Genomic DNA, 27855 nt, shown 5'->3' with positions numbered 1-27855 from the left:
GAACGGTACTGTACACGTTTCTTCAGCCCGGTCTTGCAAATTGCTACCGAGAAGACACCCTGAGGCTCAGGCTAAGGCATATCCACAACTTTTGTATTCGTTCCTTACCCTTCCCCAGCTCTGAGCTCTAATAAATAAAAAGGGGCCTGCGGGGGTCAAGGGGTGTTCAGGATCCGGGACTGAAATGTAGGACTGCAGGGGACGTGGTGGTAGTAGTGGTGGTGTTCTCCCGAGAGCCGAGCCGCCGGGCTACGCCGGTTCCCTTGGGCTCACATCTGCTCTGCAGGCGCGGGTTTGGTGGGATCCGGGGCACTCCGAGCCTCCCCAGCCCTCCAGCTCCCCTTGGGACCGCAACCTCGGGCTGGGAGAGGTACAAGGCAAGGGTGGAGGGCGAGGACTTGGAGAGGTGCTGGCCTTGGAGCACTACCGAGTACTGGGGGCAGGTTTCAGAGAAAAGCCGTAGAGCGCTACACATTTCCTACAGCCGATAACATCAACGGGTGTCAGGTGGTTAGGTGCTGGAGAGGGTGAACGCGCACGCGCGCGCGCGGGTAAAGGCGAGAGAGTGCGCGCACATAAAGTTTGTGCCTGCGGGTGCGCGTTGGGCGGGCTCGCCCGGCTCCGAGAGCGGCGGGTGGGCGGCCCGAAGGCGGAGAGGCCCGGGGCGAAGGGACGCGCAGGCGGCTGCTGGGGCAGCGGCGGTGGTGATGCGACGTGCCCCGCTGAGCCCGTCTAGCTGCGCTAGGTGAAGCGGCTCACGAGCGCGGCCGCGGCCATGGGTACCCTGGGCAAGGCGAGAGAGGCTCCTCGGTGAGTAGGGGCCCAGGCCTTCGGAAGCGCCAATCTCCTTCCTTGGGGCTGGGGCCAGTGTGCGGGCAGCCCCCTGAGGCCTCTCGGGGATGGGAAGTGGGGCGGACGACACGGGCGCTTCCTCTACGGGAAGTTGCCGGCCGGACTGCTGGGGGCAGCAGGCTGGGGTCTCCGAAGTCCGGGGAGACGGGCGCAGCGGACACAAGCTCAAGAGACGGACGCCCCTGGAGTGCCCAGCGCGTCGCACCCGGGAAATGGGGGAGTGAGCTGGGTTGTGCGGCCCGCGCGGCCAGCGGTCGCCGGGCGAGCTCCGGAATTGCACTGACAGACCTTATCCCCCAGCCCCGCACCTGGGACTCCCACTCGCGGACTTTCCGGGTAGCCCTCCCGCACCTGCTGCGGGGGCAGGGCTCCCGCAGCGCCCCCTGGCGGCATATGCCGGCCCTGAGGATCTCGGGAGGGCCAACTGTGCTTGCAGCAAGCAAGCGGAGGTCAGCGAATGTATAACCTTCTGGGTGGGAACCCCCGCCCGGCTGTGATAATAGAGATGTTTTAGGAGCGTCTTGGGGTGACATAAGATGAAGAGTGACAGTGAGTGAAAAGGTTCTTGTCTGGAGAAAGGGGCCTGGAGGGACAGGTAACTTTGAATTTATCCCCCAAAGGTCTGGAACCCGACAGTTGCTTAGACAGTGGCCTGGGCGCAGCATAAGGCCAGGCACCTGTGCACTTCCCCGCTTGCAGCCACATGGACTCGTGTGATGTGCCATACCCAGCCTGCACAAGCATGCCCAATGGAGGCAGGAAGTTTTCCGGGCCCTATATCCCCGAGGGTCCAACACTGTACCTTGCACTGGATTGAGGGGGGAGAGCTTCAGTATGTTAAACTGAGTCATTATGGAGATGGGGAGAGGACAGGACTGGAAGGAATCCTCACTAGAAGCCTATAAAAGCCACCTTCCACTGCAAAGAAAGCTGTGAAAGTTTCCATAAAAAGTTGAGACGAGGTAACTTGTGCTTGGAGAGGATTTCACTTGAACCAGTCCGAATTTTGAGAGTCTCCTTCAGCAAACCTAATGGGGCCTTAGCAAATTTTAGGTTCAGAAAACACCTTCAAGTTAGTTTGTTTTTCTTAGGGGTTGTTTGTTTGTTTTTTAAATTTGCAAGGGAGCTGGCCAGAAAACATTTGGCTACTCTTGTTTAAAGATATGCCTTTGCAGACTAGAGGCTATGCGTTCTGTGGATTGTAATACCTTCAAGTACTGCCTATAATAAAGCATTTTGTAAACCCTTATCAATAGCCATTTCTCCAGGAGAGACAGCTTTGAGGGTTTGTCACAAAGTAGGCAGTCAAGAAATTGCATAGCAGAAGAGCTGAGTTCCCAGGTTATGGTGCAGATGACCCCCATCTACCAAGACCTTTCCGGTTGCAATTCGGTGTTTGGTAGTTTCTCTTCTCCCTGGTTTCTCACGCCCCAGCCCTCTACTCTCTCTGGGCTCCATAGTTCCTAGGTTGCATCTTTCACCAACCCCCAAATACTCCCTTCAAGTTCATTCTTTCTGCTTGAATCTAATCCCAGTCCCTCCTTGTTCTAGTAAAAGTATCTTGTGAACCAAAAGTGGTTGCCCCTAGCTGACATGAGGAACCATTACTAGAATTAGAGCCGGGGCAGTTTTCAGAGTTCTCAATGGTCAGTGCCACCGACTGAGAGAGAAAGTGGAATTTTCCTTGTATGCACCAGCTGAGGGACTGAGGCAGACGCCTCCCCGCACCAGAGGGAAGAGCTGTCTGTGGAGGCTCAGCCTCCAGCCTCTTCTCCAGGGCCCAGGGAGAAGTGAAGTGGAGGGCCTAAGAGGGGGAAAAAAAGACTTGCATTGAGAAGAACTTTACTTTTCTCTTTTCCAACTCTGCCTTGTATTAGTCGTAAAAACGAAGCAGGTAAGGCAGAAGGCTGATTAATCCCAACACCTGACAACCAGCCCCAGGTGTAGAGATTGTCAGTGCTTCCTAGAAGGGGAGGGAGCTCAAGTGGGGAGGAAGACTGGGGCACAGGAGGCCTGGCTTCTATTTGTCTTGGCACTGGTGGCTGGTTCCCTTGCTCTGCTGGGCCTGGGCCTCCACGCGTCTAGGTGAAGGGCTTGGATAACGACCAGGAAGAGTCGGTGCAGCGCTAGGGTCTGAGGACTGTTCCGGGAACGTGCAGGAGGAGCAAGGCCAGCACTCGGCCTTTGTGTCATTGGCTATGCTTTAGGAGAATGTTCCCTTTATCTTAAGCTGAATTGACCTTTTCAGCCTCTCTTGCTAATTCTGATGCACTGAAGGTGCACAGTTCCAGGCCCAGCGAATTTATGAAGCAGATAGAGTCAGAGAGGTGCTTGGCACAAATCCCAGATCTAGAACATATGAGTTGTACTTGGCTATGCCATTTACCTCTTTTAGACTCAGTTTCAACATCACAAAATGGAGAGCAAATCTTTCTGGGATGTAAACCTCAAAGACCAGGTAAATCCCCAGCACAGTGCCTGCCTGCCTGTCAGTCAGGGGTCTTCAATCTTTGGTGGCCATTATTCTCTCCTTTTCAGATACCAGTCTGACCCTGGGGCTATTGCAAGTGCTGAGTAAGAATCAATAATAGCCAGGAGAAACTTGATCAAGTCCTGTAACACAGGCTTGATCTTTCGGAAATCACTGCCTCAGGTTATCAGACTCCCAATAGCCAGTTGCTGATTCTGTCTCTTTGGGACCACCCTAGGTCCAAACAGAGCCCCACAGCCACTGGCAGCCCAGCACCCTGGAGCCATTTTGAAATGCCACTGGAAGGGCGGGGTGTTCCCTCCACAAGTCTTGCACTGAGCAGCCTCACTGTTCAGTGGTCTTTTCGCAGGTGGTTTCCAAAATTCCGGGCATGCCTCAGGATTTTGTTTTCATCTCAGTACCTCTTCAGCCTCTCCTGGGTGAGATTATGTCTGGTAGCTTCCCCCAACACTCCACCTGCTAGTGATTCTCCCTCCTCTGAGAACATCACACCCCTTAGCCTTGACACTCGCAGACTGATACTTATCTTTTCATGGTCTGGGTCTGGTTCTCCAACTAGATGTTTGTATTAAAGAACTTATAGATGACCTTGACCTTTATACAACAACAGCTAACATGTAATTAGTATGTTTTACAGATTACAGAGTGCCCTCATATACACCGTCTCACTGGTCTTCTCTGACCTATTATTGATTAATTAATGCCATCATGTGTTTATCAAAATATTTAGTGAGTAGCTAAAGTATGGATCTGAGATATATTTCCTTTTCTCCTGGTTTTGACTCCTCAGTGTGAACTATGAGATAACCAGGTCACAGCAGGGAGAAGAGAATTAGCTACGTGCTCAAAGATGTTACCAGTAACACCACCTGCCACTAATAAACCTTCAAAGAATGTCGAAATGTGTCTGTGTGTGTTTATCTCTTCTAGTGGGAGGGGAAACAAAATGCTTAATTAGTGTTCATGTATCATTTTGCAAATGACTTGACTTATACTGAGAGGTCATGACCAAAGGTAAAGTGAGATGAGCGCGGACAACGGTGACCTGCAGGACTCCTAGGCCTTCCTGTATCCAGGCTCACTGCTTTGGACTCAGCCCTGGAGTAAAGCTCTCTTGAGCTCTGCTTCTCAACCCCCTCCCCGACCCCAATAGGTAAAAACCCAAGTATGGACTTGATGGACTGATGTTTAATGATAAAAATGACTCATGGTGATTATCTATATTATCATTAATGAAAAACCAAACCTTAAAACCAACAGAGATTTGTCAGAAAGGCAGGACTATAATTTAAAATCTAAATACCACCACCCTCACCCTCAGCCCTGCACACTGGTCCTCAGTCTTTGACTTTTCCCCCAAAGTCCTTAAGGATGTTCCTGAGGCCACCTGGCCTGTTGCAGCATCTCTGCTGTTTTTCAGGACTAATGAATTGAGCTGAAGATGAGACCACCTGAAACTTAATTCTTAAGACCCAAGTCAGTGGCCTTGAGGCTAAAATTAAAAATTGTCGCTAGGAGCTGAGGACTGCCGAGGTGGTCCTGCCTCTGCCTCTACCTCTGCCTCTCCCCTTTGGGAAACAGAGACAGCAGGTCAAAGCAACCTAACCCCAGGAGGACAAGCCCTAGTTGCAACCCTGAAATCTCACCTTGTTATTTGCTTTGGGAGATGTCTCTTTAACAGCCAACCAGTCCGCTTGGTGCATTTGCCAAGTGGGAGGGGTATATCTTCTATCAGCCCAACTCCCAGGATTAATTGTGTTATCTCTACTGCTTTCCTCTCCAATCTGCCTTCAGAGCTCCGAGCTGCCAGTTTGTTGGTCCCCGGACTGTTCTGCGTGTACTTACTGACTCCTCTCTTTCCTCAGGAAACCTTCCCATGGCTGCAGAGCTGCCCCTAAAGCAAAACTAGAGGCGAAGACAGCCAGCAGCCCCATCCCCTCCCATCCCAGCCTGGCCCAGATCACCCAGTTCCGAATGATGGTGTCTCTGGGACATTTGGCCAAAGGAGCCAGCCTGGACGATCTCATCGATAGCTGCATTCAGTCCTTTGGTGAGTTGGCTAACTGCCCACATGCATACAAAAAAAAAGTCACTATATTACTTTGTTCTTCTTTTAAAAATGCTTTATAGAATAGCAACCTAGATTGCATTTTGGCTTAAAAATAGCTTTTGAGCCTTTGAGATGTTGGAGACAGTGTGCAGTGCCTGTGGCACATGACTGTGTGGGTGGCACAGGTCGTGACGAGAGGTGCGATTTCAGTGAGAAAAGTTACTGTGGAGAGTTTACATCTCCATTTTTCTTAGCATGGAGGTTTTTCTTGTGACGGGAAATATCATAAAATGCTCTTGTGCTTCTGGGGCTTTGACTTTTTGTCCTCGTGTTCTTGGAGCACACAAAAACTAGGTTACCTGAGCAACCACTGTCATCAAAAAGAAATTTGAAAGTCTTTGAATCATTTGGACAAAAAGTCTTAATAATTCCCTTTGCAATCTTGGTGGTCATTATGGTGGAGTAGGAAAGGATTGGGTGAGGCTGGAATGCCTGTGACCCGGAGATACTGGTTAATACGAGTTGGGATGGGGGGGGCATGTCACAGATCCGGGAAAGACACAGACAGACTCACGTCAGCTGTGAATCATCTAGACGCTGGACTCCATCATCACCTTGAAGGAGGCGCACCCTGGTGCCGCTGACAGCAGTTATCTGAGAAGATGCCCTATTTTTAAAAATCTTATAACCACTATCTTTCTTTTGATTGATGTTTGTGAAGTAGTCATTGAAAGCTGTTAAATATTTGCTCCCTTTAAGAAGAAGAATGATTAAAGTTGATGAAATAGTCATACGTTTCCAGCGTCGCTGTTCCCTTCTGCATCCCCCCCCCCCCATCCCTTTGAAGCCGTCTGTCCCAGTGCAAAGCAGATGAGCGCTAAGTGGCTCAGCTCAGACGCACCTGCTCAGCCCGGAGCCCTCTGGGGAGGCTTGATCAGGCCCCAGGTAGCAGGACATGCACGCGTGTGTTTGAACTGGGAACTAGTGATTCCTGGATGAACTTGTTTAGTGCTTGGTCAGACCTTATTTCTAGGATTGGGAAAGACTTGAGTTTCAGGGATACTCGTTTAGTACACTTAATTACAACACTGAAAAGAAGTTGATGATTTCAACCCTGGTTAAAGCAGTCATTCTCAAGTGTTAGTGCACAATCACGTGGAGGTGTTTTTATAACACAATTGCTGGGCTCCTGTAGGTCCCGGGTGGGGCCCAAGAATTTGCATTTCTAACAGGCTCCCTGGAGTTGCTAATGCAGCTGATCCAAGTACCCCACTGTGCTTGTTGCTTGTGGTAGACTCTTTTACTTGGAAAAGATGGAGCTCTTTTATTGCTGGTTTAACCTTAAATTTTAATTAGATTTCTATTTACTTACACTTTAATCTTTCAGTTAAGGATGGATTTGGGAGCAGAGGAGACACACTAGGGCACAGTGGAGACTGGAGGAAGTGTGGCTGTGCTAAGCTCTTCCATTGCCTTGTCCCCACTTCAACAAACTGCAAAGTTCCTCACACAAGCCTAATAGTCATTTACTGGTCTTTAGCGGGGCATTCTGACCATTTCATGAATAAAGGCCTTCATTCCCTTTCCGTTCCACTGTTGAGAAAACAGCGACAGGTCGATGTCTTTCTCCTGTGCCAATCATGTGGCTGCTGGCTAAGTTCAGGGCTGCTTTCCCAACCTTCACATAATCCTGACATCACCCCGAAAACAATGTGGCCCCTTTTAAAGTCCTTCCCCAAAAGGACCAAGCCTAATTCACTCCCCTCAACAAATCGTACAAAGGAAAAGATACATTGTTTCCTGGAGTATGTTGACCTGAAAGAAGTACCTTAAAATCTCATTGAGTCTACTGGTCTGTAATGTATTACCAAGAAGCATTGATTAAGTCCCTATTTGCCTCTGACGTTATGCTGGGCAGTGCGTAAGGAGGATTGCAGGGACTGAACCCCTGTTCCATTATTAGAGCTTAGAATACCTGAGAAATGCACTGTTCAGGGGGGAAAAGATACAAAAGAAAGGTAATGATAAGCTAAGTGCAGGAAGAATAAATTCTTTACACCTTGTAAAATTTGAGTGAGTTCACTTCAAGGCTGCCAAAGAATTTACAAAGGGGCAAAAAAGAAAAGACGCCTTAAGTATGGAGGGAACAGGAGACAGCACTGTGCCTGTGATTTTGAGCCGTTGTTTATATCAGTTGACATGTCTGGGTGGGGGAGGGGAGTGGAAGTTGAGCCACCGAGGAAAGTGGGGCTGGGGAGGACAGCAGACAAAGAACATCCCACAGCAAAATATGCACCCGTGCTCCTCTGAGGCGATTGGAGAATAGGAGAGAGTGAGGCTTATGTTTCTCTTGAACTTGATCTCACTAGTGCTTTTTCTCAGCCTTGTGTAAAAAAGTTGTTCTGTAGAATAAAGTGATCTAGTTTAGCTTTTTGTTAGAGTTTTGATGCCGTCTCAGATTAATACCCATAAAAACGGAGGGAAGCGGTACAGGGATATGGGAAATGGTGCTTATTTTTTGGTAATCTCTCACTCCAGACCTTGAATTTTGCCACTTCTTCAAGCTTAGAAAAGAATTGTTTTGACTAATTAGTTAATTTACTTTCTACTGCTTTCCCAACCTCCCCTTCATGCAGTTGCTTTGAAGAGGTTTGTATTAGCTAGAACTGTGCTGTCCAATACGGTGGCCACTATACATGTGGCTGGTTACATATACATGTCAATTAATTCAAATTAAACCAGGTGTAAAAGTTAGTTCCTAAGCCTCACTAGTCATATTTCAAGTGGTCAACAGGCACAAGTGGTAGCTGCCTCTGAACAGAGTAAATAGGAAGCATTTCCATCACCACAGAAGTCTGTTGGACGTGTTGGACGGGGTTGGCGGCTGACTTGGAAGGGAAGAGCAATGGACTGGTTTTCTGGAAACTGTGGGATTCGCCCTTTTCTAGCATCTCTAGGTAATAGTCTGAATACCCCCTAAGGAATCATGGGCATTCGGCAGTCTTTACTCTCTTGAGTATTATTAACCATTAGTTACCACCCACACTGTACTCAGAGGATGGACTACAACGCTTTTAAGAATGGGTGATCAGTTTGTACAAATTAAGGGTACTCTGGAAGACCTCTAGCAGAACCCCCAATGTCACATCACAGGTTTGTGATTAGGAACTCAGAGCCTTGGGTCAGTTCATTGCTTTAACCATGAAGCAACCAACCCCCACCTCCATTTTAATTGGAGGTCATGCTTCACATTCTCGGCGTATTATTACAAGTTAATGCACTCCTCAGTGGAACAAAATGAGGCAAATCATCACAACCTGGTACATTTATGTCAAATGTATGTGAATCACACCATCTGTTTCAGAGGTAGAGAAGACCTATGAGATCATCTGGGCTTTTTAAAACGTTTTCATTTTGTAAGAGGGCTGCCAGCATTTGGGACCAAGTAGAAGGCTTCAGGTGTCCCAATTCACAAAGCTCTTTCACTGTCCTTTTCTGAATGCAAGACAACTTGTGATAGCCAAACATATCCCAGAAAGGCACTGTCAGCAAGCAGCTGTCCTGCTCCCCACTGAGGTGTGGGAGGAAAGTCTTACCTGTCAGTGTGAAGGGAAATGCAGCTTAGCCTAGTATCTTATATTTTAGAATGTTGTTCCTTTCCCCGCTCCTTGGAGTTCCATATGTACTGATTTCTTTTAAACATAAAACAATTCTGTAACAAACAGGTCAGGTATTGTGGTCTCCTTTGGACAAATGACAGAATAAATTGGCCTCATGTCCCCAGTCTAAGGAGAAAACATGCCGTGCATGTGCTTCTTCCTCTGCCCCCAGCAGCCACCTGCAAGCCGAGCTTGCTGGGGTCCCCTTCCTGGGACTGGCCTCCCTCGGTTTGGAGGAACCGCATGCCACACAGAGCAGGCCTGCACCCTGGGCTCACATTCCCCACCAGATTAGAAATTAAAATCCATGAAATGTAAGAACTGTGTATTGGGCCCTATCTTTATAGCAGGTGTCTGCCTGAAATTCTCTCTTGAAAAAAGTGTTTATTGATTAAAGTTACCATGTGCATTGTACTAATGGTATCCAAAGACCTCCCAAACTAGAAGTACCCCAGAAGTAATAGGTATATTTCCTACACCATGGAGTAGTGGACGTTAAAAGCATTTTATAGACCTTAACTTATTAAGGCTAAAATGTTACACCTATTTTTAAAATTAGAGCCAAAGAAGGCAAACACACACTTGCTGGGGCCACACTCGGTTCCCTCCAGGGAGGGTTAGGTATCCCTCGCTACTCTGCAATGTAGAGTCTATGCACCAAAGCGAGGTGCCCATAGGCAACAAGAGCACAAGACCAGAAGCCCAGGGCAATGATATCCAAGGGCATTCGGACCCAAGAATGGGCAAGTCCAAGAAACAAAGCCAAGTGTAGGATGAGGAAGGGGCCCAAGGCCTTGGCCACTGTTGATGACAGACCCTTCATGAAGAAGACCACAGCTGTCCCAGTCACCTCCTTGGTGGAACACCCAGTCACTGGAAGTCATGGCCAAGGTTGCACATGCAAAGGATGGTCCTCTGGGCACCTGCTTCCTAAGGTTTCTCGGCATCAGAGCAGCTCCCAGGCATGGCTCTCCTTAGCCCACTGGAGTGAAATAATTATTGTTCTGTGATTAAGAGGCTATTTATTCCTAGGAGCATCTTTGCTGCATCTTTGACAGGCTGGCATCACCCAGTGCCCCAGGCTGGTGTGTCTGCCCTCTCATGGGTATGGGTTACTGTGACTGCCACTCCTGCGAAGTGAGGAGATGGGAAACCCCTTCACTGTCTCCTCTGTGCTCCTGTGTGGGGCTATTTGTCGCAGACCTCTCGCTGTAATAGAGCACAGAGGCAGTCACAAATGTTTATGCATGAGGTTGAGAGTGTTGCAGGAATTCTGAGCATTGTAGTTTAGTAAGTCCATCCAGAGAGACAAGATTGGCTGCCGAGAGGAGACAAGCAGGCAGACAGGTAGTAGACTGATGGTGGTTGGACGCTTGCCGTGGGCTCTGCGGGCTGCTGGGCCTTTACCTGAATTGGTGCCATTGATTTTCACAACAGCCCTGTGAGGTGGATGTTCTTTATTCTTTTAATTCATAGGAAATTGAAGTTCAGGGACATTAAAGAACCTGTGGGACATGGCCCAACTTATTAGTGAGACAGCCGCTGAGATCTGCACTCCGGTCATTTATCTCTGAGGCTCATGTTCTCTCTGTTCTACCAGAGGTTCTCCAGCCTTAATGTGAGCAGGAGTCATGAATCATGGGGCAGGGGGTGGGGTTCAACTCGCAGATTCCTGAGGGTCCCTTCCAGAGATGTGATGTCCATCCAGCTGGCAGCCGCTGTGGTTTTGCTGGAGGTGACTCATGAACTGATTTTGAGAAAGAGTCCCATGGCACTCTTGCTTCTTGGCTGCGCCAGAGCATTTCCTTGGGCTTTCTAGGAAAACATGGAAAACCTGAAGGATACAAATCCTTGGAGAAGCGACAGACCCAAGTACAGTTTTCAGCTCTGTGAACTAGAAAATCATGTGGTGAACCCAGCCGCCTGGGTGTCTCTAAAGCAGTCCCCCAGATCTAATTAGAGAGCCCTGCCCGTGAGCAGGCTTGTAACCTCGAGCCCACTTCTTTCAGATTTTCCTGCATTTCCGTTCCTTCTCAACTGCAGAAACTCCCTTCAAAACTTCCATCCTGTTCATCTTCAGCCACGGAAAAATAGAATATGGGTGTCTGTTATAACTGTGATTTGGTTCTTTGTGTTCAAAGACAGCATTCCCGTTCTGCGTTTCCACCTTCCGCAGTGGAAGGCTCCACTGTGGTGCTGTGGAGCCTTCCTCCCTGATGCATATGTGTGTGTGTGCCCCTCTCCCACAGGTCAGAGGCCAAAAGTAGTGGCTTAGCTGGGGAGGGGGATAGGGGAGGACTAGAGAGGTGCTTCCTGTGAGTAACTTCTCCAAAAGTGCCACTTGTCCCAACAGATTTTTTTAAAGCCATTAGTTGATGTGAAAGTTACTGAATTTGTGATGGAAACACATTAGGAAATAGCGTGAAAACAAAAGCTAAGTGCTCAGTAATTGACTGAAACAACAGAGATTGGGCAATGAGACCACAGGAGAAGGTAGGTCATCCAAAGTGCAGGCCCTACCCCCAGAATCACCTCCTCCAGGTAGGACCTGCCCATCTGTACCTGGAGCAGCTACAGCTGGTGGGCTTGGTGCCTGGTTCTGCGAGTCCCCTAGCGGGGGCGTCCTAGAGTGGCTGTGAGGACAATAGCAGGGAAAACGGGCGAGCGTCCAGCAGGGCCCGGTCCCCAGGCGCACGCAGACACTTGGGGCACCGCACTTGATGTGATACTGTCGCAGTCTCGACAGTCAACCTGCAACGGCAGACTGTTAAACTTGCAGACATTTTGTGAGCCAGTTGTTAGACATGGTCATCATTACAGATTATATTGTATAAACTTACAGGATAAATCGTGAACACTCATTATCTTCTAATAGAGCACCACATTTTACTGTTCTCCGTGCTTTTGAGATCGTCTATTGTATCTACATGATAGAAATGCTGTATCGTGGTAAGCGATGGTTCGCACAGCTCTCCCCAGCTCCATGTTCAGTGAAGTTGTGCTAGTAGCTCGACGTTGCCTGTGTTGGGAGTATTTACATCATGGAAACAGACCAGCACTGCCAGCCAGGGCTTCCCCTTAGGCCCCGACCATCACATCGCCTCCTCCCCCAGCTTCACCGGCGCTTTCACAGCAACGTGTGGAGGAGGGAAGGGAAGCTAAAACTGGAGATTTAATTTTGTATCACCTAATTAGGAAAAGGGAATATTTGCTATTCTTTCATCTAAGTATCTTATAAAACAACTCTCCATGTATGCTTTGGAAACAAGGAACATTATACCTTAGAGAAAGGAAATCAAATATCAGTGAAGTGGAGAAATTTTCTTAAAGAAGCGACAATGGAACTTAAAAGCTAAAACTGAGCTTCTCCTTCTGGAGTCAGAGTTATCAGTCTGTCTTTTGTTATTGTTTTTGTAAATTTACCTCCTCTAAAAACTCTATGGTTTAATTAGCCCTTGTTTCTGACCAACCAGACCTCAATTTTGTGAACTTCTGTTCTACATGTATTTTGTGCTGTCTCTATTTGTTTCTGATTCCGTCTGTTTAACCACTTGCCTGTACTTCATGCTGCCAGGTAAGAGGATAGCTAGGTAGGTAGGTAGATAGGTGATGTATGGATCTGCAAGCTGTAGTTGGGTATGTTTTCATAAGTTTGTTTGCTAACTATATTTTTCCACATTTGTGAACTGTCTGTTCATATCCTTTGCCTATTCATTACTTGCTGGTCAATGTTTTTTATTATTAGAGAGTTGCAAAATCTTTTTCTATAAAAAAATCCTCTTAACTCTTTGAATATCAATTGTTCCAGGCATTTTCTCCTTAGTCTTCTTTCCATTTTTATATTGGTTTGGGGATTTCAGTTCATAGATATTTTATATTTTTAATGTAGTTAAATTTGTCTATGTTTCCTGTTATCTTTTCCTTTATTAACTCTAAACTTGAAAAAAATCCCTATTCCAAAGATTTGGTGAATATACCATTATTGTTTTAATCAAAGTTTCATTAAATCTGTTCTGTGATATACAGTAATTCTATAGTCTGCTGTTGGGGATGATCAATACAAGTTTGTCAGTAAGTTTTTGCTGGAGAAGAAGAAGCCTTCAGTTTTGTTTCTGAGATTGTCATTGGCTTAAAACCAGAGCATTTGGACAGTCACTTTGTAACTGAAATGATTTTTGAGACTGAAAATATCCGGGAGAAGATGTAATGAGGTCTCACTCATGATGTTGAATGTGCATTTGAAATAAGCCCCATAGAAGTTTGTATATTTAAAGAAAGTACTTTTGATCTGTTTGCACAGCCAATATCCTTTGGGTAGAGACTTATAAAACCAACCAAATTTAAATCCATTTTTCTAAATTATTACTATATAATGAGTCTATATTGTTTTTACTTAGATTTTTTATTATGGTAAAATGTACATAACATGAAATTTACCACTTAAATCAATTTCTAAAATATTATTTTAGCAATAGTTCACTTGAAGGTTTACTATGAAGTGTTCATATTACTATATTTTATATGGGGGGGGAACCCAGAGATTATAAATCAATTTCTAAAATATTATTTTAGCAATAGTTCACTTGAAGGTTTACTATGAAGTGTTCATATTACTATATTTTATATGGGGGGGGAACCCAGAGATTATTTATAAAAAATTGTGTACTTATTCTTTCATGTCACCGTCAAAGTACCCTCCATTTAACGCACTACACCTATTGAGACTTTTTTTCCACTGCTCAAAACAGTTTTTGAACTTACTGGTTTTGATGCCTTTTACTGCTTTTGCCTTTTTTGTTTGTTTGTTTCACCTCTTCCACATGTGCAAAATGTTTCCCTTTGAGGACTTTTTTCATCTGGGGAAACAAAAAAGTCACTCTGGGTGAGATCAGGTGGATAGGGAGGGTGGGGCACGGGGGTCATGCCATCTTAGATCAAAACTGCTGAACACCCAGCACATTGTGGGCAGGTGTGCTGGTAAATCCCCCTTCATGAAATGGGCAAATGTGTTGAAAGAGTCTTCAAAAAAATTCATTTAAACCAAATAGAACCTTTCACAACAATGCCAGCTGGTACACTGACACAGCTGGGTTCCTAGAACACTCACCTAGTGGCGGAAGCCTGTACTACAAGGGGCCCACCCTCCAGAAGATAATTGTTTCTTTGGGGGGGCTCCCCCCTCATACATATTCTTATTTAATTCTCACACTTTTATAAGTTCTTGTATTTACAAAGATCTAATTGTAACTCAGCTCTTATATTTACTTCTTAAATTTAAATAACTTTAAACATTTTTCATGTTCACTTTAGAAAACTTGAAAAATACAGACGAGCAAAAATCTGTTCTGCCACCGAAAGCAGGAGAGGTAGTGTCGGGAATGTCTTCCTGCACCCTCTGTTCGTGTTCCGTGCACCCTGAGGACCCTACTTTCTGTGGCAGACCACTGCAGTTAACTCTGCCTCCCATAATTCCCATTATAAACAGTTCTCCTCTCAAAATCAACATTAGTACTTATAAAGAGGCATGCTAGCACAGAAGGTTGCTTATTCTATCCTAAAATTGATTTAAAAAATAATTCTGACATAATCCTTTCTTATATGGGACATAAAAGTAAAAGTTGCTTGGCAACTAAAATTATTCTAATGAGGAATTAAAAACATTACAAGAGTAATTACTCATTTCTTCTCAAGGCCAAGTGCTAAGCATGATAAGCAGGTAATTATAGTTATAACAAGTGAAGGAAATAAAGTGCTTCTATTAACTTAAAATTCTAGGTGTGGGCTTTTTTGTTTTTATGTATAGGAGAAGTTAGGTTTTGTGAAAGAGAAGCTTTGTTTTCAGAAACAATGGAAGAAATCTTGTGTCTTCATTAACTTTCCAAGAGACTCACGAAGTAGCAACGAGGAAAGAACATAGCAGAAACACGACGATGCTACAGTTGGTGCATCTGTGATTCCTCTGCGGAGTGGAAGACAAGCGGGGCTCCCTGGTGCCAGGGAGGCCATGTTGCCCGCTTTGGCTTTTCCCAGAGAGTGGTCAAGGGCTCTGGGGAGATTGCCGAGGTTCTTACTAAAATCTTCAGGTAGATGCTACCAGGATGGAGCTTGGATTGGAGGGACCCCAGTGACTAATCGAAGTGGACAAAAGGAGTAGGGACTAGAGGCACTGTTCTTGGAGGGGAGTGGGGAGCAGAGCTTGCCTGGTTGGTAGTGGAGAGAATGGAGTAACCAGAGTGATGAGGCAGTTAGTGAGGAAGCCATAGAGAATTTGGGGGGTGGAGGAGCGCAGGTAGCCATGTCTGGCTTCCCTTCCCTGATCTCTCTGAACCTCTGTCCAGGACTTATTTTTTAATCTTGTGAACAGCCCCATTTTAAGGGGTCACCCAGAGTATTCAGGAATCCAAGAAGTGTTCCCACATTATCATTCATGAGTCTATCTTATTAGAAGGTAGTTACAGCCTACAGAGCACCCTTAAATGCTGATGAGCACTTGCTCATTTTGGTTAATTTGGCATTCACATATTGAATGCCAAATGCCTAGGGTCATTTTTATGCTTCCTTTTCCTCTTCCTCCCCAGTTCATTGGCATCATGGGTTCCAGACTTACTGCATCCATACCTGCCTTGGCAGGCTCATCACTTCCACTCCCAGGCCATTCAGACCACACAGCCAGTCACTCCAGCTTCTTGATGGGCCACTTCCTGGAATTTAGCTGTAGTGTCCACGGTGCTGGCTGCCGGACTCTGCCAATGATGAACTGAGCCCATGGTCTCAGCAAGTGACACTGGATTCACTTGATGGTTTGACACTGCTTTAAGCCCCAAAGAAAGAGCTCCCCACTGTGCCTGTGGTACCCCAACCTCAGTCCCGAGGGGCTTAGATCCCTGTTACCGGGTCAGCAACCCTTATAACCTGAGGTAGACATAGTTCAGTTAACCGAGAAAGCGTGCCCTCAGAATTGCAAGAGCCATGGAGGAGGGTCCTCTCAACCAAAAGAAATGTAAGGGACATTTCAACCTGTCATAGCATGCAAACCTTTTTTTCTAAATTATATTATATAATTATAGGTACTTGGTAATACATATGCTGACTGGATGTTTGTTATAAGGAATTACTATTTTTTTTGTTTTGTTTTAGGCAGATTAATGATGCATTGTTTTTTAAAGAGCCCTTATTTTAAAACACAGTTACTGAAATAGTCACTGATGAAATGTCATGTTTGGGATTTGCTTTACAATAACGTGGGAGGGAAAAGTGAGGGGCATTTACATGGATCAAAACTGGCCACGTGCTGATTACTCTTGAAACTGGCTGAGTCCATGGAGGTTCCTTACATTGTTTTGCCTACTGTGGTTTTCGCTTATAATTTTATTTTTAATGTTTGTTTTACTTTCAATGACAATTGACATACAATATTACATTTGTTTCAGGTATACAGCATAGTGCTTGTACAACTTATGAAGTGATCACTCCAACAACTCTAGTAACCATGTGACATCATACAGTTACTGCAATATTGTTGACTGTGTTCCCTATGTTGTACTTCATATCCCTGGGACTAATTTTGTAACTGCCAACTTGTACTTCTTAATCCCTTCACCTCTTTTATCCAGCCCCCTGCGCCCCACAATCTGACAAACCTCAATTTGTTCTTTGTATCTATGAATTTGTTTCTCTTTTGTTTTTTAGTTTATCTTTTAGGTTCCACATATAAGTAAAATGATACAGTATTTGTCTTCCTCCATCTGACTTATTTCAGTTAGGATAGTACCCTCTAGATCCATCCATGTTGTCACAAATGGCAAGATTTCATTCTTTTTCATAGCTGAGTAGTATTTCATTGTATATATATATATACCACAACTTCTTTAGCTATTGGTCTATTGATGGATTCTTAGGTTACTTCCATATATTGGCTATTGTAAATAGAGCTGCAAAAAACAGGGATGCCTATACCTTTTCAAATTCGTGTTTTGGATTTTTTGGATAAATACCCAGAAGTGGAGTTGCTGGTAGTACTATTTTTAACTTTTTGAGGAAACTCCCTACTGTTTTTCCACAGTGGCGGCACCAATTTGCAACCCTACCTACAGTGGGTGAGGATCCCCTTTCCTCAGCATCCTCTCCAGTGCTTGTTGGTGGTTGATTTATTGATGATGGCCATTCTGACAGGCGTGAGTTGACTTCTCATGGTGGTTTCAATTTGCATTTCCTTGATGATTAGTGATGTTGAACATCTTTTCATATGTCTGTTGGCCATCTGCATGTTTTCTTGAGAGAAATGTCTATTCAGGTCCTCTGCCCATTTTTTAATCAGATTGTTTGTGTTGTTTTGTTTTTGGTGTTAAATTGTTTGAGTTTCTTATATATTTTGGATATTAACCCCTTAACAGATGTATCATTGGTGAGTATCTTCTCCTATTCAGTAGGTTGTCTTTTCTTAAAATTTTAATTTAATTTATTGGGGCAACATTGGTTAATAAAATTATATAGGTTTCAAGTGTACAATTCTGAAAAACATCATCTGTATATTATATTGTGTGTTCAGTACCAAAGCTCAAGTCTCCTCTCATAACCATTGATTCCCCCTTTGCCCTCTTCTATCCCCGCTCCCTCCTTTCCCTCTGGTACACACTGTTCTGTTGGGTGTGTCTGTGAGGTTTCGTTTGTTTGTTTAATCCCATCACCTTTTTCACTCAGCCCCCAAATCCCCTCCCTTTTTTTGTTCATTCATTTCCACATATCACATTTGTCTTTCTCTGACTGGCTAATTTCACTTAATACTCTCCAGGTTTATCCATGCTGTCACAAAAGTAAGATTTCCATCATTTTTGCAGTCCATGGTGTAAATGTACCACAGCTTTCTTATCTACTCATTTACTGATGGGCACTTAAACTGATTCCAAGTCCTGGCTATTGTAAATAATGCTGCAATGAACATAGGGGTGCATTTATTCTTTCAAATCAGTGTTTAGGGTTTCTTTGGATACGTTCCCAGCAGTGGAATCACTGGGCCGTAAGGCAGTTCCATTTTTAATTTTTTGAGGAATCTTTTATTTGTTTCTGGTTTCCTTTACTCTGCAAAAACTTTTTAGTTTGATGTAGTCTCATTTGTTTTTGTTTGTTTATCTTGCCTGAGGACATGTCCAAAAAAATATTGCTAAGACTGATGTCAGAGTTTACTGCCTATGTTCTAGGGATGTTATGGTTTCAGGTCTTACATTGAAGTCATTAATCCATTTTTGTTTTATTCTTGTACATGGTATAAGAAAGTGGTTTAGTTTATTTTTTTTACACCTATCTCTTCAGTTTTCCCAACATCATTTATTAAAGAGACTGTCTTTCCCTATTGTATACTCTTGCCTCCTTTGTCATAGGTCAGCTGACCATACAGCTGTGGATTTATTTCTGGGCCCTTCGTTCTGTTGAATAACAGTGGTTAAAGTGGACATCCTTTTCTTGTTCCTGATCTTACAGGAAAAGATCAGTTTTTCGCCGCTGATATGATGTTAGCTTTGACCATGAATTTGTCATATATGGTCTTTATTATGTTCAGGTATATTCCACTATTCCTTGTTTGCTGAGAATTTTTATTATAAATGGATGTTAGATTTTGTCAAATTGTTTTTCTGTGTCTAGTGATATTGCTCATGTGAGGTTTATCCTTCATTTTATTTAGATGGTGTGTCATCACATTAATTGATTTGCAGATATTGAACCAACCTTGCTTCCCAGGGATAAATATCTATTGATTTTGGTACATGATCTTTTTAATGTACTGCTGAATTCAATTTGCTAATATTCTGTTGAGGATTTTTGCATCTGTGTTCATTAAGGATATTGGCCTATAATGTGTTTTTTTGTTTGTTTGTTTTTGTTTTTGTTTTGTAATGTCTGTGTCTGGTTTAGGTATGCAGATAATGCTGGTCTTGTAAAATGAGTTTGGGAGACTTCAATTTTGAGAATGATAGATATTAATTTTGTGAATAATTGATAAACTTCACCTGTGAAGCCACCTGGTCCTGGATTTTTGGTTGTTGGGATTTTTTTTTTTTTTTTTTTTTGCTGATTCAATTTTATTTGTAGTAATTGGTCTGTCCATATTTCATGTTTCTTTCTGATTCAGTTTTGGAAGATTGTATGTTTTTATGAATTTATCCATTTTTTCTGTGTTGTACAATTTGTTGGCATATGATTGTTCATAGTACTTTCTTAAAATGCTTTTTATTTCTGTGGTCTCATTTGTCACTTCTTCTCTTTTATTTCTGATTTTATTTATTTGGACCACTCTTTCTCTCTAGATAACTCTGGCTAAAGGTTTATCAATTTTGTATGTATTTTCTAAGAACCAGCTCTTGGTTTCATTGATCTTTTTTATTGTTTTTTTAGACTCTATATTTTTTATTTCTGTTTTGATCTTTATTATTTCCTTCCTTCTATTCCTTTTGGGTTTTGCTTTTTCTTTGTTTTGTAGTTTCTTTAGCTATAAGGTTAGATTGATTAGTAGAGCTTTTTCTTGTTTCTTGAGATTGGCCTGTATTGCTTTGAATTTCTAGCCTAAAGTTGTTTGGCCGTTTCCTATAGGTTTTGGGTTGTTGTTTTCATTTTCGTTGTGTCACGATATCCTTTGATGTCTCCCTGATCTCATTGCTGACCCATTTAGGTTTAGGAACATGTTACTTAGCCTTCATGTGTTTGTGTGGTTTGCAGCTTTATCTTGTAATTGAGTTCTAGTTTCATACCATTGTGATGAGAGAAGATGCTTGATATAAATTCAGGCTTCTTAAGTTTGTTGAGATTTGGCCTAAGATGCGGTCTACCCTAAAATATGTTCCATGTGTACTTGAAAAGAACGTATATTCTGTTGCTTTTGGGTGACATGCTCTAAAAGTATCAATTAAGTGTGCCTGGTCCAATGTGTCATTTAAATAAACTGTTTCCTTGTTGACTTTCTGTCTGGACGATCTAGATCTAGCCTTTAGTGTCGGGAAGGCGTTAGAGTCCCTGCTCTGACTGTATTCCTGGCGATCTCTCCCTTTATGTCCATCAAGGTTTGATTATATACTTAGGTGCTCCTGCAGTGGGTGCAAGAATGTTTGCAAGAGTCACAGCCTCCTGTTGGATTGTTCCCTTTATCATTAGGAAATGCTCTTCTTTGTCTCTTGTTACATATAGCCTTTGTTTTAAAGTCTATTTTGTTTGATGTAAGTACTGCTACCCCAGCCTTTTTTGTTTTGTTTCCATTTGTAGGAAATATCTTTTCCATCCCTTTACATTCGGTCTGTGTTTTTTTCTCCCTGAAGTGGGCCTTTTGGAGGCAGCATATGTACAGGTCTTTTTTTTTTCTTGAATCCATTCAGCCACCCTATGCCCTTTGATTGTAGCATTTAGTTCATTTACATTTAAAGTAATCGTTGATAGGTATGTAATTATTGCCATTTTATCCATTGCTTTGTGATTGTTTTTGTAGTTCTTCTCTGTTCCTTTCTTTCTTGCCCTCTTCTGTATGCTGGTGACTTCTTACAGTGTTGTGTTTGGGTTCCCTTCTCTTTTATTCTTGTATATCTCTTGCAGACATTTGGTTTGTGGTTACCATGTGCTTCATATATACCAAGTTTTGTTTATAACTGTCTAATTTAAGTTATAGTTGCTTAAGATTGAACAGATTCTAAAGTGACTGCAGTGTTTTCTCTTCCATGTTTAAATTTTTGTCATTATTTTTTACCTCATGTGTGTGCTTGTGTGTATCCCTTACCTTATTGTTGTAACTACACGTGATCTTCCTACTTTTGCCTTTTAAGTTTTGTACTGGCTAAATAGTTGGCTGATCCTCTGCTTTGACTAGATTTTTACCTTTGTCAGTGATAATTTTTTTCTGTATTTTCTTATTCATATTTTTCATCATTTCTTTTCTTCCTTAAAAAGTCACTTTAACATTTATTGTAATATTGATTAAGTGGTGATGCACTCTTTTAGCTTTTTCTTGTCTGGAAAACTCTTTATCTGTCCTTTGATTCCAAATAATAGCTTTGCTGGGTAGAAAAATCTTGGTTATATGTCCTTGCTTTTTATCACTTTGAATATTTCATGCCAGTTACTTTGGCCTGCACAGTTTCTATGGAGAGATTATCTGGTAGTCTTATGGGAGCTCCTTAACTTGCTACTTTTAAGGTTCTCTTTGTCTTTACCTTTGGCATTTTAACTATGATGTCGGCCTTTTTGGATTCATCTTGTCTGGGACTCTGAACTTCCCAGACTCGTATTTCTACTTAGGGAAGTTTTCTGTCATTATTTCTTCAAATAGGTTTACAATCCCTTGCTCTCTTTCTTTTCCTTCTGGTCCCCCTGTGATGCTAATGTTGGTGTGCTTGATGTCCCAGAGTTCCTTTAAACTATCCTCGTTTATTTCATCTTGTTTTTATTTTTGCTGTTCTGATTGGGTGTTTTCTTCAATCTTTTCCTCACGACTGCTGATTCAGTCCTATGCTCTATCTCACTTGCCGTCGATCCCATCTAATGTATGCTTCACTTCAGTTGTGGTGCTCTTCACTTCTGACTGGTTCTGTTGTCACATTTCCTTCTCTTCGCTGAGGTTCTCACTGAGTTCATTTGTTCTTTCCCTAAGTTCATCGAGCATCCTTATAGCCAGTGTTTTGAACCCTGTATCTGGTAGGTTGCTTGCCTCCATTTTGTTAGGTTTTTTTCTGGAGTTTTGTTCTGTTCTTTCATTTGGAACATGTGTTTCTGTCTCCTCGTTTTTGCTGACTCCTGGTATTTGTTTCCATGTATTGATATTGGGTAGATGTGCTACATCTCTCTGTCTTGACAGAGTGGCCATATAAATAGGTATCCTGTGGAGCCCAGTGGTGCAGGCTCACTGGTCACTTGAGCCAGCTTCTCAGGGGTATCCCTTGCATGGGTTGTGAGTGCCCTTCATTGTAGATGAGCCTCAGTTGCTGTGGGCATGTCAGCAGGTAGTGTTGGGCCTCAGTCTGTCGTATCGTGAGGGCTGGGCATAACTATAGCAGGCAGTCTGTGGTGTGGGGGCTGATCCAATTGAGTAGGAGTTGCTTAAGTTGGGCACTTGTGCCATTCGAGTCTACCCTTCAGGTGTGCTGATTGTGGAGCTGGTCGGGTGGTGCCTGGTGTGGTCCAAAGCCTACACACAGTGCCTTTCAGTGTGCCTCTTAGTTTTGGAGCCTCTTGGGAGGGGCTGCAGTGCAGGCCACAGGCAGCCAAGGCTTGTGCTGGGCTTGGGTCCACCTGATAGGAGGTACAAAGTGATCTGTACTTGGTTACTGCTTGTGTTGGACTTGGAGGTACCTGGGAGAGGCTTTTCTGTGAACCAAGGATGACTGGCACTTGTGCTAAGCTTGGGACCCTTCGGTGGACATTACAATGTGGGCTGAGGTCAGCCACATTGTAGTGTCAGGCTTGCGGCCATTCATTTGAAGCTATGTTCCAAATCAAGACCGCATACGCCAGTCTTGGGGCCACCTGCTGGGAGTTACAATGAAAACTGAGACCAGTCGCTGTTTGTGCCGGGCTTAGGGCGACTTAGCAAGAAGTACAGGGCACACCAAAGCCAACTGCTGCTTATTTGGGGTTTGTGGATTTTGAGAGATATTAGGAAAGTCCTCAGCATGAGCCAAGGCAGTTGCTCGTGTGGAATAGCTGCTGGAAGACGCTTGGGTGGGCTAGTGAGTTGAGTGGGCCGGGGTCTCAGGGAATCACCAGGGCAGGACAAACAGTGTTGGCCAGGTTAATGGAGATCTCAGATTTGGCACCCACCTGCACAATGTTGGCTGGGTGGGAGGAGAGTTCATCAAGGGAACAGTGGTGTCTGCCAGTCCATCTGTCCCTGGAAAGAGCTATCCTGACCCCTGCCCCTCCAGCAATCTCCCTGAAGCTAGTCAATTTAGTTCCTCTCTGTGTGTTTCTGTCATTTCTCAGACTGCATCCTCTATGCTGGAGCTTAGAGTGAGTGAGTTTGTGAGTGAGTGAGCATGTGCTCAGGCCCCTCAGCCAGATGGTATGGGCTTCTCTTCCCAGCACTGGTATCCCAGGCTGGAGAAACTGGTGTGGGGCCAGGACCTCTCACTTCTCAAGGGGAACCTCTGCAGCTGGGATCTCCCTCCCAATTATTAATTGTCACACCATGTGTATGGGACCTGCCTGTGCCACTTCTACACCTTCTTACCAGTGTTGATGTGGCTTCCTCTTTATATCCTTAGTTATAGGAATTCTGTCCAGCTAGTCTTCGGGTGGTTCTTAATGATTGTTCCATAGTTCAGTTGTGATTTTGATGTAGTCACGGGAGGAGGTGAGCTCAGCAGTTACCTACTCTGCCATCTGGACCAAAAATCTATTAAGTTCCATAATCATCTTATAAAAATGTGTCCTCAAAACCTAAGAAAAATAGATGATTAGGAATTACAGAAAACTCAAAGGAACCTGTTATTCTCATTTTCTTGGATGATAAAATTGAGTTCCGTGTTTGCATTAAAGAGAGCAGAGAATAGGAAGGAATGAAATGGGGGACTTTGGTTACACACCACTGAAGTAACTTATTCATGTCCTGTATCTGGCATCCAGGTCTCATTCACCCCATTGCTTGCTCAACTCGGAGATGTTGCATTTCTGGTTTCCAGAAAGACAAGAAATAAAACTAGAAATTTTAATCTTCAATCTTATTGTCAGAGGAGGGAGTAGGAGTTAAGTAAACAAGGGAATGTGATGCTGTCCTCCCCACCGCACCCCACCCACCCCCACACCCAGTTTGTATGGGGAGAGGCCAGGGCTGTGGCGGACCCTTATTAAGCAAGGCAGTGAACAGATTGCACAGAAGGCCACGGGAGGCCGCACAGCACTGCGGTCTCTGGAATCCAATCCTGACTCTACTAATTACCAAATATTGGCCTTCGGCAAGTTATTTTACTGCAGTTTTCTCATTTGCAAAGTGGATAATGAGGCTGAAAAATTTTTATCGGTACTAGGAAAATTATTTATTTTAATTTCTTTTTAATTATAGTTGACATAGACAATTATATTAGTTTCGGGTATAACATAGTGATTCAACATTTATAACTTTGCAAAGTTACTGCCACATTTGTAACTATCAATCACTGTATGTACTTATCATGATATTATTGGCTGTATTCCCTATGCTGTACATTATATCCCTGTGACTTATTTTATAACAAAGTTTTTACTTCTTAACCCCCTTCACCTTTCCTCCCAACCCTCCACCCCCCATCAGTTCTCTGTATCTGTGAGTTTTTTCTGTCTCATTTTGTTTATTGTTTTAGATTCCACATATAAGTAAAATCATACAGGACTTTTCTTTCTCTTTGTGACTTATTTTACTTATCATGATACACTCTAGATCCACCCATGTTGTTGCAAATGGCAAGATTGCATTCTGTTTTATGGGTGAGTGATATTCCATTGCCTACTTGTATGAGTACTTCTTTATCCATTGGTCTATTGATGGACACTTAGGTTGATTTCATATGTTGACTATTGTAAATAATGCTATAATGAACATAAGGGTACATATATATTTTTGAATTATTGTTTTTGTTTTCTTAGGATATATTCCAAGAAATGAAATTTCTGGTTTGTACAGAAGTTCTATTTTTAATTTTTGAGGAATTTCCATACTGTTTCCCATAGTGGCTGCCCTAATTTAAATCCCACCAGTAGTACAAAGGGGTTCCCTTTTCTCCACATACTTGCCAACACTTGTTATTTATTGTCTTTTGGGAATTAGCCATTCTTACAGGTGTGAGGTGATGTCTCATTGTGGTTTTGGTTTGCATTTTTTGATGTTTAGTGATGTTGAACATCTTTTCATGTGTCTGTTGGCCATCTGCATGTCATATTTGGAGAAATGTCTATTCAGGTCCTCTGCCCATGTTTTGTTTTTTTTTAAATGTTGAGTTTATATGGTTCTTTGTATGTTTTGGATATTAACCCCTTTTTGGCATTATCATTTGCAAATATCTCCAATTCAGTAGATTGTCTTTCCATCTTGTTGATGGTTTCCTTCACTGTGCAAAAGCTTTTTAGTTTACTATAGTCCCATTAGTTTATTTTTTCTTTTGTTGCCTTGCCCAAGGACATATCTAAAAAATATTGTTAAGGCTGATTTCAGAGGGTTTACTACCTATGTTTTCTGCTATGAGTTTTATGATTTCAGGTCTTAAATGTGTTTAATCCACTTTGAGTTTATTTTGTGTATGGTATAAGAAAGTGGTCTAGTTTTGTTGTTTCTTCTTTTGCATGTGCTCATCCAGTATTTGCAACACGATTATTGAAGAGGCAGTTTCTCCTCATTGTATATTCTTGCCTCACTTGTTGTAGATTACTTGACTGTAGGAGTATGGGGGTTTTTCTGGACTGTCTATTCTGTTTCATTGATCTATGTGTCTGGTTTTTGTGCTAGTACTATACAGTTTTGATTATTATTATAGCTTGTAATATAGTTTTAAGCCAGGGAGCATGACACCTCCAAGTTTGTTCTTCCTCAAGATTTCTTGGGCTATTTGGGGTCTATTGTGATTTCATATACATTTTTGGATTATTTGTTCTAGTTCTGTTGAAAACACCATTGGTATTTTGATAGTGATTGCAGTGAATCTGTACATTGCTTGGGATAGTATGGACTTTTTAATGCTATTAATTCTTCCTATATATTAGTATGACATAGCCTTCCATTTACTTATGCCTTTTTCAATTTCTTTTATCAATGCCTTATATGTTTTAGAGTACGTATCTTTTACTTCCTTGGTTAAATGTATTCCTAGGTATTTTATTGTTTTTGATGCAATTATAAATGGGATTGTTTTCTTAATTTCTCTAATAGTTTGTTATTTGTATACAGAAATTTAACAGATTTCTGTATATAAATTTTGTATCCTGCCACTTTACTGAATTCAATTATTAATTCTTACAGTTTTTTGTTAGAATCTTTCAAATTTTCTACATATAGTATCATGTCATCTGCAAATAGTGACAATTATACCTCCTCTTTTCTAATTTGTATCTTTTTCTTTCTTTTTCATGTCTATTCCAGTACTAGGTTACATAAGAGTGGTGAGAGTGGGCATCCTTGTCTTGCTTCTGATCGTAGGGAAACAGCTTTCGGCTTTTCACTGTTGAGTATAATGTTAGCTGGGGGTTTTCCACCTATGACCTGTATTATATTCCAGAATCCTCTTTTTATCCCCACTTAATTAAGAGTTTTTTTAATCATAAGGGGATGTTGAATTTTGTCTAAGGCTTTTTTCTGCGTGTAATTATATGATCATGTGATTTTTATCCTTAATCTTGTTTATGTGGTGTATTGTATTGATTTTGTGAATATTGAACCATCCCTGCACCCCTGGATCAGGTATATGATGTTTTTAATCTATCATTGAATTCAGTGTGCTAAGATTTTGTTAAGGATTATTTCACCTGTGTTCATTAGGGATGTTAGCTGTAAATTTTGTTGTCTTGCAGTGTCTTCGTCTGGTTCTGGTATCAGAGTAATGCTAGCTTTATAAAGTTTGAAAGCTTTCCCTTCTCTTCAACTTTTTTGGAATAATTTGGGAAGGATAGGTACAAATTCTTCTTTGAATGTTCAGTAAAGCCATCTGGTCCTGGACTTTTGTTTGTTGGAAGTTTTTGATTACTGATACAACTTCATTTTTAGTGATCAATCTGTTCAAATTTTCTGTTTTTTCCTGAGTAAGTCTTGGAAGATTATGTTTCTGGGAATTAATCCATTTTCTCTAGGTTGTCCAACTTGTTGGCACAGTGCTCTTAGGATCTGTAGTGTTTCTGCGGTGTCAGTTGTCACTCCTCTTCTTTCATTTCTGATTTGATTTATTTGGGCCCTCTCTTTTTTTTCCTTGATAAGTCTGGCTAAAAATTTATTGATTTTGTTTATCTTTTCAAAGAACTATCCCTACTCTTGTTTATCTTTTCTATTGGTTTTGTTTAGTGTCTTTTTCATTTATTTCTGCTGTGATCTTTGCTATTTTTTCTGCCCACTTTGGGCTGTGTTTGTTCTTTTTCTGGTTTCTTTAGATAAAGTTTAGATTATTTTGGTATTTTTCTTTTTTCTTCAGGTAGGCCTGTATTGCTATGACTTTCCCTCTGAGAACTGCTACTGATGTGTCCTCACAATTTGAGAATGTTGTGTTTCCATTTTTGTTTGTTTCAAGACTTTTTAAATTTCCTCCTTGATTTCTTCATTAGCCCATTGATATTTAGTTGCATGTTGCTCAGCCTCTGTGTATTTGTATTTTTTCCAATACTGTTCTTGTAGTGGATTTCTAGTTTTATACTATTGTGTTCCTAGAAGATGCTTCATATGATTTGTCTTTTTAAGTTTACTGAGACTTGGTTTTTGGCTAGACTTGGACTATCCTGGAAAATATTCCATGTGCACTTGAAAAGAATGTGTATTCTACTGATTTGTGGGGGATTTTATGTAGCTATCTATTAACTTTACCTGGTCTAACATGCTGATGTCACTCTTGCTGATTTTCTGCCTGGATGATGTATCCTCTGATGAAGTGTTACTGTCAGTGTCTCCCTTTACATCTGTTGATGTTTGCTTTGTCTGTTTTGGTACTCCTAAATTAGATATGTAGATGTTACAAGCATTATATCCTCTTGTTAGATTAATCTCTTTATTATTATAAAAAGCCCTTATCTGTCTCCTGTTACAGTCTTTTTTTTTTTTAAATTCTACTTTGTCTGGTATAAGTATTGCTACCTCTGCTTTCTTTCTGTTTCCTTTGCATGAAATA

At 42.6% G+C, this 27855-nt stretch overlaps 1 protein-coding gene across 1 annotated transcript in view; it reads left to right on the top strand.

The window, feature by feature from the left end:
• The first annotated feature begins 537 nt into the window (after positions 1–537).
• The window catches only part of RASGRP1 (RAS guanyl releasing protein 1), an 85145-nt gene continuing 57827 nt past the window's right edge, over positions 538–27855 (top strand). Inside the window, exons 1-2 of the mRNA XM_024568486.4 lie at positions 538–810; positions 5209–5393. Coding sequence (XP_024424254.1) covers positions 776–810; positions 5209–5393 — 220 coding nt within the window. The 5' untranslated portion in view covers positions 538–775. The remainder of the gene's footprint in view (positions 811–5208; positions 5394–27855) is intronic.

This window comes from Desmodus rotundus, chromosome 7 (genome assembly GCF_022682495.2).
Source record: "Desmodus rotundus isolate HL8 chromosome 7, HLdesRot8A.1, whole genome shotgun sequence".
In the NCBI taxonomy this organism is placed as follows: Eukaryota; Metazoa; Chordata; class Mammalia; order Chiroptera; family Phyllostomidae; genus Desmodus; species Desmodus rotundus.
This window is presented reverse-complemented; position numbering and strand designations above follow the sequence as displayed.